The sequence below is a fragment of the Capsicum annuum genome, chromosome 2, assembly GCF_002878395.1.
Source record: "Capsicum annuum cultivar UCD-10X-F1 chromosome 2, UCD10Xv1.1, whole genome shotgun sequence".
NCBI lineage: Eukaryota > Viridiplantae > Streptophyta > Magnoliopsida > Solanales > Solanaceae > Capsicum > Capsicum annuum.
This window is the reverse complement of record NC_061112.1, coordinates 138625951-138643353: the sequence shown is the minus strand read 5'-3', so window position 1 is coordinate 138643353 and position 17403 is coordinate 138625951. Positions and strand designations below refer to the sequence as shown.

The window sequence follows — 17403 nt, the reverse complement described above, 5'->3', positions numbered from 1 at the left end:
AGAATTATTTTTTAATAATTTGGATCCTCAATACCATTTTTATATACTTATTTTAAAAAAATTATAATTAATTTTTAATAATTATTGAACCCACAATGCCACGTGTCAGCTTTCAATTAGCTCATCTTGCCACATCATCGCGTGTGTGCAACACACCCTTTGACCTTTTTGCTGATAGGGAATAAAATGCCCAATTGGAACAAAATTTGGGGGGTTAGGGGTATGATAGGAACAGACCTTAGTTTAGGGGCCTAAGTGAATTTTCGCAATAAGTTTGAGTGTCCGTCGATGACTTTGGCCTACAAGAAATAAAAGAAGATTTTAAAAATTTGCGGTCTAAGGGTAAAAGAAAATTTTAAAGTTTTAAGTCATTTTTAATTATAAAAAAATGAAGTTCTTTTAGGGACGAATTAAAAAGAAATATATATCATATAAATTGGATTGTAAAACGTAATAAATTATATGTAACTTATTTTTGTGAATGCCTTGCTACACCGTCAATTCTCCAAATGAAGCAATATTTGACATTAATCGGGACATATATAATCCCTTTGCAATTTGTTTCACCCATTTTTCCATCAATATAGTCCCTTCTTTAAAAGAAAATATTTGAGGTTCTCAAGTGGCTCTAATATAGTTGCTCATCATTGAAGAGAATTGTTTATGTGAGAGAGGACAAAGTTAGATGCAAACCCGTTGGTAACAATTCTATAAAAGCATGCTTAAATCTAGACTAACATTTTCCATTTAAAGGAGCGCACTCTTATCCAAACGAACGTATACACTTGATTAATGTTTTATAGGTTAATATTTGAGTGAGAGAAAATTTGACCGATATAATAAATCACGGTTGAAGCAGCATGTTGCGTGCTTCTTCACGTTTTTACTAAGTACTAATATAAGAATATTTTTTAAACAACTCTTGTGCCAAATAAATAGCCGTAATTAATACAAGTTAATTTTTAAGAAAAGAAAATTAGGAAATTTTATCTTCTTCCTCTTTGTAAAATCCTAAAAGAATTTGCCACAATCCGAGTAATAACTAAGTGGGAGATTTGATATTTTTAAGAATAGTAAGTACACTATCAAAGCAAATATATTACTTCCCCAATTTATGCAGCTTTTCTAAATATTTTCATCATCCTATAAGCAAAACTTGTAACAATATTCGTTGGAGCTACCACAAATTAATCTCAATTATGTGCGCACACGTCATCATTTAACGCCATATACTCAGATATTTGGGTTAATTTTGTTGATTATGCTTATTTTGCAAGACCATCATTTTATATTTATTACTTATTTCGTCCAATTTATGTGGCCTTTTCCGTACTTTAAGAGTTAAACAAGTTTTTCGACTACATCTTTTTTATATGTCTTATAAATATTTTGGATTGCCAATTATACTATATTTTTAAAAATATATAATTTCCGGAAGCATCAAGGTTTTATGTCTTAATTCATGATCACAATTAAAAAGTTTGACTCACGAAATTCAAATGATAGCATATAAAATTGGATAGAGGAAGTAATTAATTCATTTCTTCCATTCCCTTGTTCTTCGTTTCTCTTTCTTTATGTGTTTGATCTGGTTATGATTTTGCTAGCATCTGGTCGTTATTTCTGTTAAAATATAACTCATCAAACTTTTATATACTGTTGTTTTTCCTCTTCATTTATCCTTTGTAGAGAAAACAAATAAAATTCAACTCGAAGTGCCTTCTTTCATTTTTAAAATGACTAATTCTTCATTTATTCGGCCAAAATTCAACAAAAGAAAAAAAAAATGTCATGGTCGGTTGACATCTAAAAACTGTAAAAACAAAATGAAGATAGAACAACTCGTCCAATTTTAGTAGCTCGATTGGTTCACTATATGAGTTTCAGGATCGATCCCCCTTCTCCTACCTTTTTTATTTTTTTTTATTTTAAAAAAAAAAACTCTTCTAATTTTTCATTAGTCAGTGCCAACACTTGACAAGTTCAACATATATATTCGCTCCTAATTCGTGCTTGCCACATCCAATTTATGGTTTGCCAACTAATTAATAATTAAGATTCACCAACGTATTAAACAATACTCTAGTTAGCAGTACCAATAATATACTTGTACTAGTAGTTATTTTGTTTCTCCTTTTATCCCATATGACTTTCTTCGTTAATTTCCTCTCCTTTTTTTTGTATTAAAATACCTATTTTTTTATGTTTTGATTTTGTTGGGGCTAACTAATTATAATGTCCTTTTGCATTACAAGAAACAAAGATAGGAGAGGCATGCATACATGTCTTAATATTCTTATGTCCCTTGCATGATTTCCGTCATTAGTTTCACTTGGTACTTGAAACATTGAAAGAAAAGGAAACTATTATCATCAAGTTTACCTAATAAAGGGAAAATTCCAACAGGAGACAACTCAGTTTTATTCTTTTAACATGTAGAATTTTGGCTGATATATATTCTTTTAATAGGAGGGGATTATAAGGTGATGAATTGATCTCTTGCCAATTAGGGGCGGAGCCCTCTTGTGGCTAAGGGGTTCATCTGAATCCTTTTCGATGGAAAATTATACTATTTATACATGGATAAAATTATTTCTTATGTACTTCGACTAGTTCGTGTGCCTACTTCTTTTGACTTTGAACTCCCTTCGACTTGTTCGTGTGCTTATTTCTTTCGGTTTTGAACCCCCTTCGACTAGTTCATGTGCTTACTTCTTTCGAGTTTGAATCCCCTTAGTCAAAATTCTAGCTCCGCCACTGTCACCAATAAGGTGAAAGTACAGATAGTCAACTAACCGAGCCACTAAAATTTCCGAGACAACTCAATTTTATTCTTTTAACATGTCAAATTTGGTTGATATATATTATATTATGTACAAACTGATTAAATAAAGGTATACCAATTAAAATATAGGAGTTTGAATCGGCAATTCTCCAGCTCAAATTAATAAATCTGGAATCAAAGCGAAAAAACAATAAAAGAACTTGGGTAAGTTGACATGAAGTGATAGTGAAAACGTAGTTGAATCGATGCAACATGCATTTTTCTTGGGAATATTTATGATAAATTAGTTCTATGCATCCATCTACTCTCATCTAATTTAATAGGAGAAGTAGATAGAAATTGCCGTCAATTCCATAATTATATGCCAATTGTTTCCCAATTTCTGACCAATTTTGTCAAGAAAGATTATGATAACTCCAACTATACAATGCATTATGAATGATGAAAGCAATAGTTGATGGGAGTACCTAAAATGATATCATGGTGTTTCACTGCTATTATAATAAGATTGAAAAATTTACAGCATTTTCGTGTTAATAACTTGGGTTGTTTTTATAAATGATCACTCAACTTTTATTTTATATCTTAAAGTCACTAAATTATCTTTTGCAATAAAAGTATCACTCGATTTTATCTAAGTATCATAAAGTTACTCAAGCCATTTTAGGCAACAAAAAAAATTTACTCAACTTTGCCTTAAAATCACATAGAGTTATTAGGAGGAAACATAAAAGATATTTATATGATATATAATTAAATAAAATTGAATGACTTTTTGGCTAAATATTTATTCAATGACATGTCTGATCCTTAGCAAAGTTGTATTATTTCCACATAAAATATTTAGTTTAATGACTTCATTGATACTTGAGTAAAGCTGAGTGATTTTCATGTTATAAGAATATGCAAAAATAAATCTATCTATTATTTTAATGAATTTAAATTGTATGCACCTATATAAGAATTTAAATGCAATATATTTTCCCAAACCATATTAGGTGTTTTACTGTCACAATTGTCAATTGTGACTTTTATTTTAAGAGTTTTTAGTTGTTAACTTTAGTCTCTTGAGTTTATTAAGTATTATTTTCGTAATTTTCCTTTAGTCCCTAGAGTTAGTTATGCTTAATTACTGTTGGGACAACTGTCTATTGGGAATGATTGTGCCATCTATATGTGTATGAATTTTGTCAACAGAGAAGACAATGAAGAATATTTTTTGATTCTCTCTTCTCCTTTTCTCTCTTCACTGAACATTTCTTTCTTCTCTAGTAACAAGAGCATTACTCTTGTTACAAATAGTATCTCAGAGACAGGTTGCTCCTTCGCCAACGACGGCTTCTTCACCGAAATTCCAAGCTCTGCAAGATGATATGCGAGCTGTTCGAAGCCAACTCTCAGTTTTCGTTGACGATGTGAGCAAACGATTTGAAACCCTAGAAGCGAATCAGGATCAATTTCATACCCAGCTATCTGAAATTTGAGAAACTAATAAGAAACTGGAAGTTATTATCTCGAATTTGGGGCTACCAGCGATTCCTTCTTCTCCGATATCACATCCGGTGGATTCAACTCCTCACGCTACACCTGAAGGAACCCAGGGTTTACAGAACAAATTGAATGCGGTTCAACCATCCAACACGAAATCCTCACAGGTTAGAGCTCAAGCTCAGTACACTTCTCCAATCTTCGAGGTAGGTAAGGGTTTTACCTTCCCACCAGCTCCACTGTTTTCAAGTCCAACCTTATTTTGAAATCCAGCGTATTCATCTCCACCTCCATTGTTACCCAAACCCATAGTTCACACTTCGAAAAATGCTAGCAATCAGAGAACCTTGAAACCAAAAATCAATTTCCCAAAGTTCGATGGAATTAATCCAAGGAGCTAGCTACGAAAATGTGAGAAGTTTTTTGAATTATATAACATCCCTGAGCAGAAAAAACTTAGCTATGCATCTGTGCACCTGGGTGATAAAGTGGATTTATGGTTTGATAGATATGTAGTTAATCAAAGAGGGAGGGTAACTTGACAACAATTCTGTACTGAAATTTTTAGGAGGTTTGGTAGTATGAGACCATGAGATATTGTGGATGAATTCAACAAACTTGTGCAGGTGGGAACTGTAGATCAATACCAGAAAAAAGTTTAAGGAGTTGGTTGGCTATATGATCATCATTAACCTAATGTTGAATGAATCTCACTATGTAGCAAGCAACATTAGTGGACTTAAACCAGAACTGAAACCACTGGTGAAGTTGGCAAATCCATCTACCAAAATGGAAGCTTATGAAGTAGCAAAATTACATGAAGAATCGTTTCAAGCTCTCATCCCATTGATTCCTTCCAGAACTTACCAAAGCCCCAATCCAAAACCATTAAATAACACTGTTTACTAAAAAAAATCCATAACTCCACATCACTAAACCACCTGCAAACCTACAAAACCAACCTTTGAGGCTCACTTACCCAAATCGAAAACCACAAGTTAAAGCTCATTTCAAACCAAATGCATTACCACCTAACCTGGAAGCATTGAGGGAACAAGGTCTTTGCTATATATGTAAGGAGAGGTACTTTCCTGGACACCAATGTAAACAAAGAACCTTACATACTATTGAAGGGATTGAAGTAGAACCTGAGGTAGAACAACCAGAAGAGTTTGTGGATGTACCTGAAACATTGGAAGAGGGAGGGGAAGAATAAGCTGAGATTTCCTTAAATGCCTTATTGGGGCTAAGTTCAGACAATGAAAAGAGTTCCACAATTAAAATTGTAGGGTATGCTTGTAAGATGCCAATAACAATACTAATTGATAGTGGTTCAACCCACTCTTTCATCGACCCTTACATTGTTAAGATGCTTAGGTTACCCGTCCAACCAATGAGGAGGTCTATGAGTGTAATAGTGGCTAATAGTCAAACAATGAGTTGTCAGTATGAGAGTCCCTCCTTGGGATGGAAAATGTAAGGTGAGCAGTTCAATTTCAAGTTGAGATTGATGAAAGTTGGGGGTTATGACATGATCCTAGGGATGGATTGGATTGATATGATTGCTCCAGTTATCCTACACACAAGACCACATAGCATAAGTTTCATGGTGGATAGGAGAATGATAACATTGTATGGCATGACAGAAAATCATGTAGTTACACATGTGGATACTGAAGCTTTGAAAAGAATGCTACAATGTGGTACATGTGAGGTGGTGGCTAAGCTATCTATGGTAAATGTTGGTGTGACTAGAAAAAATCAAGAAACAGTACATCCTGGTATCCAGAAGTTGCTGAAGATTCATGCCCTTATCTTTTTGGAACCCAAAGAACTACCACCAGAAAGACCTTATGATCATGTGATCAATCTGATTCCAGGAGCTCAGCCTTTCAATCTCAGGCCTTACAGGTATTCTTATGATCAGAAGAATTCCATAGAATCTATAATCAATGATATGCATAAGGCCTCAACAGTTATACCTAGTCAATCCCCTTTTGCATCCCCAACCTTGTTGGTTAAAAAGAAGGACTCTACCTGGAGACTCTGTGTTGATTACAGGTTATTGAATAATCTTACTGTTAAGAATAAATACCCTATACCTATGATTGATGATCTTTTAGATGAGTTATCTGGAGCTACTGTATTTTCTAAGGTGGATTTAAGGGCTGGTTACCATCAAGTGAGAATGAAGTCAGGGAAGAGCATAAAGCAGCTTTTAGAACCCATCATGGTTTATGGGAATTCAAAGTCATGCCTTTTGGTTTAACCAATGCCTTTGCTACCTTCCAATCCTTGATGAATACTATTTTTAAAGATCAAATGAGAAAATTCATACTAGTGTTTTTTGATGATATACTAGTATATAGTAAATCTATGGAAGAACATATCGAGCACCTGGAAATTGTGTTGAAACTGTTAAAGCAAAACAAACTCTTTGCCAAGTTGAGCAAATGTAACTTTGGTCAATCTCAGGTTGAGTATTTAGGGTACGTAATTAATGATGCAGGAGTGAGTACTGATCAGTCTAAGGTTACAGTAATGGTGGACTAGCCACAACCTAAAACCGTGAAGGAGTTAAGAGGTTTCATGGGGCTCACTGGGTACTACAGAAAATTTGTAAAGGGGTACGCATATTGGAGTAAACCACTAACTAATTTACTGAAGAAATAAGAATTCCAGTGGACTGAAAAAACTACTAAAGATTTTGAGGAATTAAAAAGAGTTATGACCAGTACCCCTGTACTGGCACTACCTAATTTTACTAAGGTTTTTATTTTGGAAGTAGATGCTTGCAACACTGGGATTGAAGCTGTTTTGATGCAAGATAAGAGACCAGTAGCTTTCATGAGTCAATCCCTGAGTAAAAAGCATTTGGGCATGTCCACCTATGAGAAAGAGTTGATTGCTCTATTGCAAGTTGTGGACAAATTGAGACACTACCTCCACCCGCAATATTTTATCATAAAAACTGATCATTTTAGCTTAAAGTTTTTGCAGGAACAGAGAATCACCACCTCTCTACAGCACAATGTCACGCCCCAAAATCCCATCGGGCCGGACTGGCACCCGAAGCCGAGAAGGCCCGGGAGAACCCGTTCAAATACCTGTACTTTCACTTACATGTCACCAAAAATTTGGACAGCACTTCGTTGTATATAGAAGGGTCTAACTATCTGTATCAGCATAACACGCACAAATATATATATATATATATAATACTTGGCCGTCGGGGCCACCACATATACAAATATAACATCACTATATAAACTTTCATGACTTTACCCTTCCTTATGTCTACAAAGCCTCTAGGATATACATGGCATAACTAGGGTCGGGACAAACCCCCGCCCACACATGACTCCTGTACAATAACAAAACATAAGGGACCGACTCGGAAAGCTCCGAAGCAAACTGGAGCTCACCAACAATAGCTTATGACCTAGCTCCTATCTATGCTGTGAATGAGCTGAAGCACCTGTGCCTGCAGCATGAAATGCAGGTCCCCCGTGAGGGACGTCAGTACGAAATATGTACTGAGTATGTAAAGCTGTAAATAATCATATGCGGTATGGGGGATCAAGAAAATCAGACGCAAGTGAATAAATCATAATAGAAGTGAACCACACTTCATAAACACTTTTAGGATCATGTACATTATCTTATCATTAATCTGAATTGGGTTCTTGAATTCAAACACATTTGTGGAACGGTATACATTCGTTCATTTCATTCTTTACAATTATCATTCGCCATTACCTCCTCCTCCCGAACCTCCAACCACCTAACAATAATCAATATTGTACCGTACTATGACCATTAGGCTGCCCCCAGTACATATCAACTGTAATCATATCAAATATCGGGATCGGCCCATGCTAGGCTTAAGCCCCTGAGCTACCACCCACACGTATATCAAGTAACACACATAAGAGATCTTTCCAATAACTTAGTTCAAAAGCTTTTGAGATTATTACATTAGTGTTCATGCCAATATAGTACCTTTGGAATAATGATACAACAATAGGAACCAAGTAATAGACTTTCTATACAATAACGATGTAATAAAGACTCATTGGTACATCAACAATGTGTTTCAGAATCATCAATATCACAACAATGAAATAGGAGCCTTTCGGTATATCAATGAAACATTTTGACACTTTATAGAATGGAAACAAATTCGTTGGTAATGTGGAACAATACATGTTTTTGGACAACCTCGGAATCTTACTTGATGGAACATTGGTGTTTTCATGCCGAAGAACATCGTTAGAGTATGCTTTACATACCTCGTTGTAGATTCGGATACCAATTCAACATAACTTCCCGCCTTTACAAATCACTTATCTACAATGAAATGTTTGGCATCTAGTATTAGCAACCCAACACCACAATTCTCTTCCATAATTCCATACAACCAATATTTGCAAAGCATTCCAAAAACCAACTTGAACAATCGGTTTATGTGTATATATATATATATAATCATCATTTCAATACCACATCATCACACCAAATCCCTTCACAATTCAACATAATCCAACTATGCACAAGAATAATCCAACATCATTTCCAATCATCTTTCAACAACAATCAAATAACATACTTCTTATGCTCACATGCATATATATATACATATCCATATAAATAACACCAACATAATTTACATCCTTACCATAAAATGGCCCTTTTGATTTCGAAGTCCTGTTGACACAAATAAGGGGTGCTTCTCGAAGCCTTCGAGACGGTGAACACAACTACGAAATCAATTTGGATTTTCTACGGTTGAATCACAAGATAATTGGTGTTGAAATTTGGCTAGGGTTTCTTAGTCTTCAATAATGGATGATAAATAATGGATATGAGGCTAAGTATATGTATATAATGACCAATTTTCGTTCATGAGGTGATGGAAAATGACCATATTGCCCTTAAAATTTTAAGTAAATCCGAATCTGTCCATGATGGACTGTTTTGACAAGCTAAAGTAGATCGACCAAAACTCTTTGCTCAGATATCGGATTTGGGTGAAATTGGTATCGTTAGAAAGATAATTCAAAGGGCTTTCATTTCATATAAATTAGGCCACCCAGTTCGTCCTGTACAAGGAGTTATGATCGTTTGAAGTTGACCCTAAAAATCTATTTTGAGAGGCTGAAGTAAAATGAGTATAACTCATTACTCAGATGTCGGATTTGGATGAAACCAATTGCATTAGAAAGAATACTCTCAGGGATTCTCATCGATATATAGCAGCTCACACAGTTCATTTTTTACAAGGAGTTATGATCGTTTAAAGTCGACCCAAAAATCTGTTTGGCTGCAGTACTTTTGTGTGCAGAAAATTTCTGCACATTTACTGTTCATTGCGTCCACCATTTTCAAGTTTCAAACATGCTCGCTTATATCCGATACTCATCTGTTTTCAGAAATCTTTATATCGTTGGAAAGCTAACTCGATATACTTCGCATAGGAACTTTGACGAGCAAATTCCGGTATAAATAAAGTCGATTTCTATACACATATAATCAAACTATACACTTGAAACCATCTCAAAATAATCAATACTCATACTTAAACTCATATATACTAACTTATGATCAATACATATACTCCAACACATATAACTATGGCTAATGCACGTAATTAAGTACGGGGTGTTACACACAAAGTCTTGACTAAGCTCATAGGCTTGAGTTTTGAAATTCAGTACAAGAAAGGAGTAAAAAATATTATTGTTGATGCACTGTCTAGAAATTTAGATCAACAGGCTGAAAATGATAATCCCTAAGGTTGAGTCAGACCAAGAGTGATACTTCACAGTGTCTACTAATCTCACAACTGCAACCCAAATGGATTGAGGAATTATTAGACAGTTATGAAGGTGATCAAGAGGTCCTACAAGCTACTACTATGCTAAGCAGCAATCCAGATCCAGCCTTGAACTTATCCATTCAACAAGGAATTTTGAGGTATCAAGGAAAGGCTTGGGTGGGAAAGCATAGGATGTTAAGGCAACAATTGGTCACTACAATTCACACCTCAGGTCTAGGAGGTCATTCTGGTGTTTGGGCCACTTATCGAAGGTTAAAAGCTATTTTTTATTGGCCTGCTATGATGGAACAAATGAAAGTGGTTGTTTAAGAGTGTGATAGTTGTCAAAGGTGTAAGGATGAACAAGTGGCTTATCCTGGATTATTACAACCTTTCCCAGTACCCAAAAGGGTATGGGGGCACATATCCATGGACTTCATTGAAGGATTACCCAATTCTGAAGGGAAAAATACTATCCTGGTAGTAGTGGACAGGTATAGTAAAAATGCACACTTCATCACACTATCTCATCCATTCACTGCTTCACAAGTAACTAGAGCATTCTTGGACACTATTTATAAATTGCATGGGTTGCCTAAAAGTATAGTATCTAATAGAGATAAAGTATTTATCAGCAATTTTTGGAAGGAACTTTTCAAAATGTTACAGGTGCAGTTGATGTATAGTTCAGCATATCACCCACACAAACTGATGGGCAAACAAAAAGATTGAATAGGTGCTTGGAGAATTATTTGAGGTGTATGACAAGGCACAAACCAAAAGAGTGGCACAAATGGATTTCCCTAGCAGAATTTGGGTATAACAACAACTATCATAGTGCTCTGAAAGTGGCACCATTCAAAGTTATATATGGATATGACCCTCCATAATTAACTTTTGAATTGATAGCTCAATCTAAAGTGGAAACTGTTGATCAAGTTCTCAAAGAAAGACAAATCATGGCCAAGGTGTTGAAAGAGAATCTACTCAAAGCTCAGAACAGGGTGAAGTTATATGTGGACAAAAAAAGAGCTGAGAGACAATTTGAAGAAGGAGACTGAGTATTCCTTAAGCTACAACCCTATAGACAAACATCAATAGCTGTAAGGAAAAGTCTCAAACTAGCATCTAGATTTTATAGTCCTTATCAGATTGTGCGGAAGATTGGACCAATTGCTTATAGATTGGCATTAACACCAACAACTAAAATACACTCATTTTTCCATATTTCACAACTGAAGAAGAAAATAGGGAGTCAAGTGATCCCTACTGTTGATCCTCCCATTTGTTCACCTGAAGGGCAACCTCTAGTGCAACCTGTAGCCATATTGAATAGAAGAATCATAAAAAAAGGGAACAAAGCAGCTACTCAAGTCTTGGTGCAGTGGATGAACTTACTACCAGAAGAAGCAATTTGGGGGGATTATCAGTTTATCAAATCTCAGTTTTTAGATTTTGCAGAATTTTGAAGGGAAGATTTTTCTTAAGGGGGTGGATTGTCACAATTGTCTATTGTGACTTTTACTTTAAGAGTTTTTAGTTGTTAACTTTAGTCCCTTAAGTTTATTAAGTATTATTTTCGTGATTTTCCTTTAGTCCTAAAGTTAATTATGCTTAATTACTGTTGGAACTGCTGTCTAGTCTATTGGGAATGATTATGCCATCTATATGTGCATGAATTTTGCCAAAAGAGAAGACAATAAAGAATATTTTCTGATTCTTTCTCCTCTTTTTCTCTCTTCACTGAGCATTTCTTTCTTTTCTAGTAACAAGAGCATTACTCTTGTTACATTTACTTGGCATGATGACTAGATAACCAAAAAATGAGGACCAATAAAGTTCTAGAACCTAAATCTTAGTTTTCTTTTGTATTCCTGTATGACACCTAATGAATAGGAATATAATTCACAAGATATTTTAGGACGAAAAGGTGAGTGGGAATATTAGCATAATTTGTGGAAAAGCAGCCACTATGACTACTCAAAAAATAAAAAAGTATATATATATATATATATATATATATATATATATATATATATATATATATATATATATATAGATATATTTGCCCCTTTCAAGGCATTGATGGCGCAGAGGTAATTAAATGAAACCTGCAAGCAACTAGCAATTCCCATATAGTACTTGTAAGTAAAATTTTGGATGCCGTCATACTTGCCTACATGATTTCGTATGTGTTGCTTGACTTCTACCTATAGTGGAACCATGCCTCAATTAATTTTATAATATAGTATTCATTAGAATAATCATCTGATTATGTGAGGCTAACACGTTTAACATATTCATACTTATCAAGTCAAACCTCAAACTTATGTGTGCTTCTTGTGATTGAATTTTTCCAATCTTATCCCTTTCACATCGAGTATAGATAGTTTAAATGCTATATTTTTAGAATTTTGTGGTTAGGGAAGAAAAGTAGCGGTGATCGAGGAAAATCTAAGTGAGTTTGAATTCTGAATTATAGAGAAAAAATTTATTCAGTTTTAAATAAATTATTTATATATATATTATGTGATTTTTTAAATAGAATATATTATTAACTAAAGTAATTGAGTTCAATTAAATTTTAAGTGATATTCTAGCTCCGTGCCTAAATAATGGTATGGACGAAGGCAAGAGGTAAACCGAGAGAGAAGCATGTCTTATTTTTGCTCAAAATTTGATGAAATAATTATTTCAATTAAGTTAATAAAATTTAAACATCAAGATTTCAAAAGTACTTTCAATCGGTCTATTAGATGTCAAAACTACAAAGACAAAATATTCTAAATTCACAAAACCACAAATAGTGCAACTTGGCAAAAGCTCAATATTGGCCCATTACCTTTATAAACAAAAAATATGAGAGAAAAGGAAAAATGGAGAGGAAAATCTAGGGCCATGAAAGAATACGAATTACTAAAAATTACATAAATACATAATTTATATTTTTAATATTAGAAAAAATCTTAACACCCTAAACATATTACAAAAATTCCAACATATACACATAATGCTATGTATATGTCGGCTATGTTAAGTATATTAATAGAGAGAGTAAAGTAATTAAAAAAATAGAAGAAAGTATAATTACTTCCAGATATTTATGATATTTATACTAATAATTAATCTAAAAAAAGGTAACCGTTTAATCTGCCATTGAAGAGGGCATGTGATAGATTAGTCCTTAAAGGGACAATAACAAACCCCACATAGCTTATGATATGAATTTCTCATTACAATTTCTTACCCAAATCCCTTTCCCTCCACACCCCTATGCATCCACCTAGACCGTCTTGTTCCTTCATTTTTTTTATTGGTCTATATTTATTGGACCATTTCCAATAGTAGGTAATTAAGGTGACAACTAACAACCCTTCTGTTCATGTATTAATGGGTCATTTGGTGTGAGGTAATTTTGAAATAAAATGTAAGATTATATTATTTAATGTTTGATTGAAGTTATTTAATGTTTGATTGAAGTCGTTAGTTAATCAAGAAATTATTTATATCTTAGTGATAGAATAAATTTTCCTATACATGATAAGATAACTAATTTCGAAATAACTTGTTCCCAATCAAACGACCGTAATAATGTGATAGGGCCACTTTGTGATAGTTTCAAATGCCTTTTCTTAATCTTTTACTCCAACCCAATATTTGGCTGGTTAAGTAATTGCAGGATGTTATAACGTAAAAATTTATTCCCATAAGATATTTATTACTAAAATTCTTAAACTGTTGGGCAAGATGATTACTTTGGCTAATGGTGATTAGTTAAAGAAAAAATGGATAGAGACAGCTAATTACAACACAGCATCCATAGCCAAACATTATAAAAGTAAGTCTAAAAGGAAAATGAATATAGTAATAAAACACGTATTTGACCTCGTAAAAATCGTAAGACTGTCCAAGTCAGTCACCCAACACCACCTCCTCCATTGCCAAACCTTCAATACCAGTTCACCTTTTCAAATTTCTATGTAAACAAAATCCCTTTTAAACCCACAAACCCCAAAACCAAATTCTCCTCTCTTCATTCCTTTTTTCTCTCTTTCATTTCTCATTACAGCAAAAGATTATTTTCAAGATTCAGTTTTGTAACTTTTCTGGTCAGTGATTTTTGTGTTGAATTTTCTCAAGATTTTGAGGTGGGTGTTATTCAAGACTCAATTTTCCTCAATATTTTGAAGTGGGTGTGATTCAAGACTCAATTTTTCTCTATATTTTGAGGTGGGTGTTATTCAAGACTCCATTTTCCTCGATATTTTGAAGTGGGTGTGGTTCAAGATTCAATTTTTCTCAATATTTTGAAGTGGGTGTGATTCAAGACTCAATTTTTCTGAACATTTTGAGGTGGGTGTTGTTCAAGACTCATTTTTTCTCAAGATTTTCAGGTGGGGTTTTTTCAAGAATCAGTTTTTCTCAAGATTTTGAGGTGGGGGGTGATTCAAAGACTCAATTTTTAGGACTTGTGATCTACGGTTTTGTTGTAGTTCAGAGGTTTTTTGAATTTGTGGGAGTTAATTTATGGCGGACCTAGTGAAGCAGATCTTGACAAAGCCGATCCAGTTAGCAGACCAGGTGATAAAGGCTGCCGATGAAGCAAGTTCATTCAAGCAAGAATGTACTGATCTCAGGTCCAAAACTGAGAAACTTGTAGCCCTTCTCCGTCAGGCTGCACGTGCTGGTAACGACCTTTATGAACGGCCAACACGGCGAATCATTGATGACACTGAACAAGTTCTTGAAAAAACTTTAGCCCTTGTGCTAAAGTGTAGAGGTCATGGACTTGTTAAGCGAGTTTTTACCATCATCCCTGCTGCACAGTTTCGTAAAATGTTTTCTCAGCTGGAGAATTCCATTGGTGATGTTTCTTGGCTTCTCCGTGTATCTGCTTCAGCTGATGAACGAGCTGATGACTGTTTGGGTTTGCCTCCTATTGCTGCTAATGAGCCCATCTTATGCCTTATTTGGGAGCAGATCGCGATTTTGTATACCGGTAGTGTTGATGACAGATCAGATGCTGCTAATTCGCTTGTTTCTTTAGCTAGAGACAATGACCGCTATGGGAAATTGATTATTGAAGAAGGTGGAGTTGGGCCGTTGTTGAAGTTGTTGAAGGAAGGGAAATCAGAGGGTCAGGAGAATGCTGCCAGGGCAATTGGTCTTCTTGGACGTGACCCGGAAAGCGTTGAACACATGATACATGCTGGGGTTTGCTCAGTGTTCGCTAAAATTCTCAAAGAAGGTCCTATGAAGGTTCAAGCAGTGGTGGCTTGGGCAGTATCTGAGCTTGCTGCTCATTATCCCAAATGTCAAGATCTTTTTCACCAGCATAATACTATTCGATTGCTCGTTAGTCATCTTGCTTTCGAGACCGTTCAGGAGCATAGCAAGTATGCTATTGTCAGCAAAGCCACATCGATGCACCACGCTGTTGTCTTGGCTAGTAATAACAATGGTAATGCTGCTAATACTGTGAATAAGGTTATTGAGGATGAAGACAGAAGTCATATTCTTCCACATCCCTTGGGGAATAAGAAGCCTAGTCATATGCACAGCGTGGTTGCTACGGCAATGAAGGGTCAAATTAAGCAGCCTCAGCAGAATCTTATCAATGGCTTAAACCAGACAAGTCAGACCAAGGTTAATGGAAATAACAGTCTGAAGCAAAATCAAGTGCACCACCACAGTCAGCATAGTATTTCGTCATCGGGGATGAGTAACAAAGGGAGAGAATTAGAGGACCCTGCTACCAAGGAATATATGAAGGCAATGGCTGCAAGAGCACTATGGAAACTTGCCAAGGGGAATTCGCCCATTTGTCGTAGTATCACTGAATCAAGAGCATTGCTTTGCTTTGCAGTACTGTTAGAGAAAGGACCTGAGGATGTTCAGTACAATTCTGCTATGGCAATAATGGAAATAACATCGGTTGCAGAAGTAGACGCTGAGTTGAGAAGGTCAGCCTTCAAGCCTAATTCCCCTGCCTGCAAAGCTGTTGTTGATCAATTGCTGAGAATCATTGAACAAGATGATTCAGATCTGCTTGTACCATGTGTTAAAGCTATTGGGAGTTTGGCTAGGACTTTTCGAGCTACAGAGACAAGGATGATTGCTCCACTAGTAAAACTTCTCGATGAGCGGGAAGCAGATATTTCTAAGGAAGCTGCCATTGCCCTCACAAAGTTTGCTAGCTCAACGAATTACCTTCACCTTGATCATTCCAAGGCAATCATAAATGCTGGAGGGGCAAAACATTTGATCCAACTTGTTTACTTTGGTGAACAAATAGTTCAGAGTCCTGCATTGCTTTTGCTATGCTACATTGCATTGCACGTCCCCGATAGCGAAGAGCTTGCTCAAGCTGAGGTTCTTACAGTTCTTGAATGGGCATCAAAGCAGTCATACTTGATTCAAGATGAAGATGTGGAGTCCTTACTGCAGGAAGCTAAAAGCAGGCTGGAACTCTATCAGTCCAGAGGATCAAGGGGATTCCATTAATTGCAATCATCAAAACTCAATTTACAGAATTTGTAAGTTGTTAGATGAAAATTTCTATTTATATTTACAGTTTACTATGGTCTTGGGAGTGTACATAAGATAGGTCTTTTTGCCTGATATAGTGGAACACCCTCTTCGCCCCCATACAAAATTACATCATTGTTGCTCCATTGTAATATTGTTCAGTTCTACAAGGTGTATTATTGTATCTAGGACACAGAATTCCTTATTCTTTTGGTTATATTGATATTCATTTTCTCAACTCAGTCGGTTTTTTTAGTTCATGATGCTTAAGGGCATTTCTCATTTTGCAAGGGAAACTCTCTTGTCTCTATTGGTCTTGGAAAGACCGTACCGTTGCCAACATAATCCTTTTTTTCCCCTTTGTGTGTAGCTATTGCGACGCAATATCTTTGTATGAAGAAAGTGGTTTGCTCTGTAGTTGCTAATTCGAGGAGGAGGTCCAAGTAATTGGCAATGATCCTCGAGAATTTCTTGGTTATAAAAGGAAAAAGAGACCAAAAGTCAATATGTCAATATAACATATATATTAGTGTAGTATTATCTCCCTATGATCTCTCTAACATCTACTAATGATTTGATTTGGAAAATAATACGAATCTAATTATTTGGTAGATTCGGTTCATGACTTTTTCTGTTCCTTTTGAAAAGGCTGATTTGGTTGAAACCCACCCACTTTTGCTAAGGTGATTGACCCAGCCTAAACAGCCCTGAATTTGACAAAATGAAGACTCAATATTTGGACTGGTCTAGAAAACTGATTCCAACCTAGAAACACCTTTCTTGA

At 35.2% G+C, this 17403-nt stretch overlaps 1 protein-coding gene across 1 annotated transcript; it reads left to right on the top strand.

Moving 5' to 3' along the window:
* The first annotated feature begins 13947 nt into the window (after positions 1–13947).
* Positions 13948–16857, top strand: LOC107859877. Its single transcript, XM_016705022.2, has one exon. The coding sequence runs from the start codon at positions 14619–14621 to the stop codon at positions 16593–16595; it is 1977 nt and encodes a 658-aa protein (XP_016560508.2). The 5' UTR covers positions 13948–14618; the 3' UTR covers positions 16596–16857.
* Positions 16858–17403: the final 546 nt, after the last annotated feature.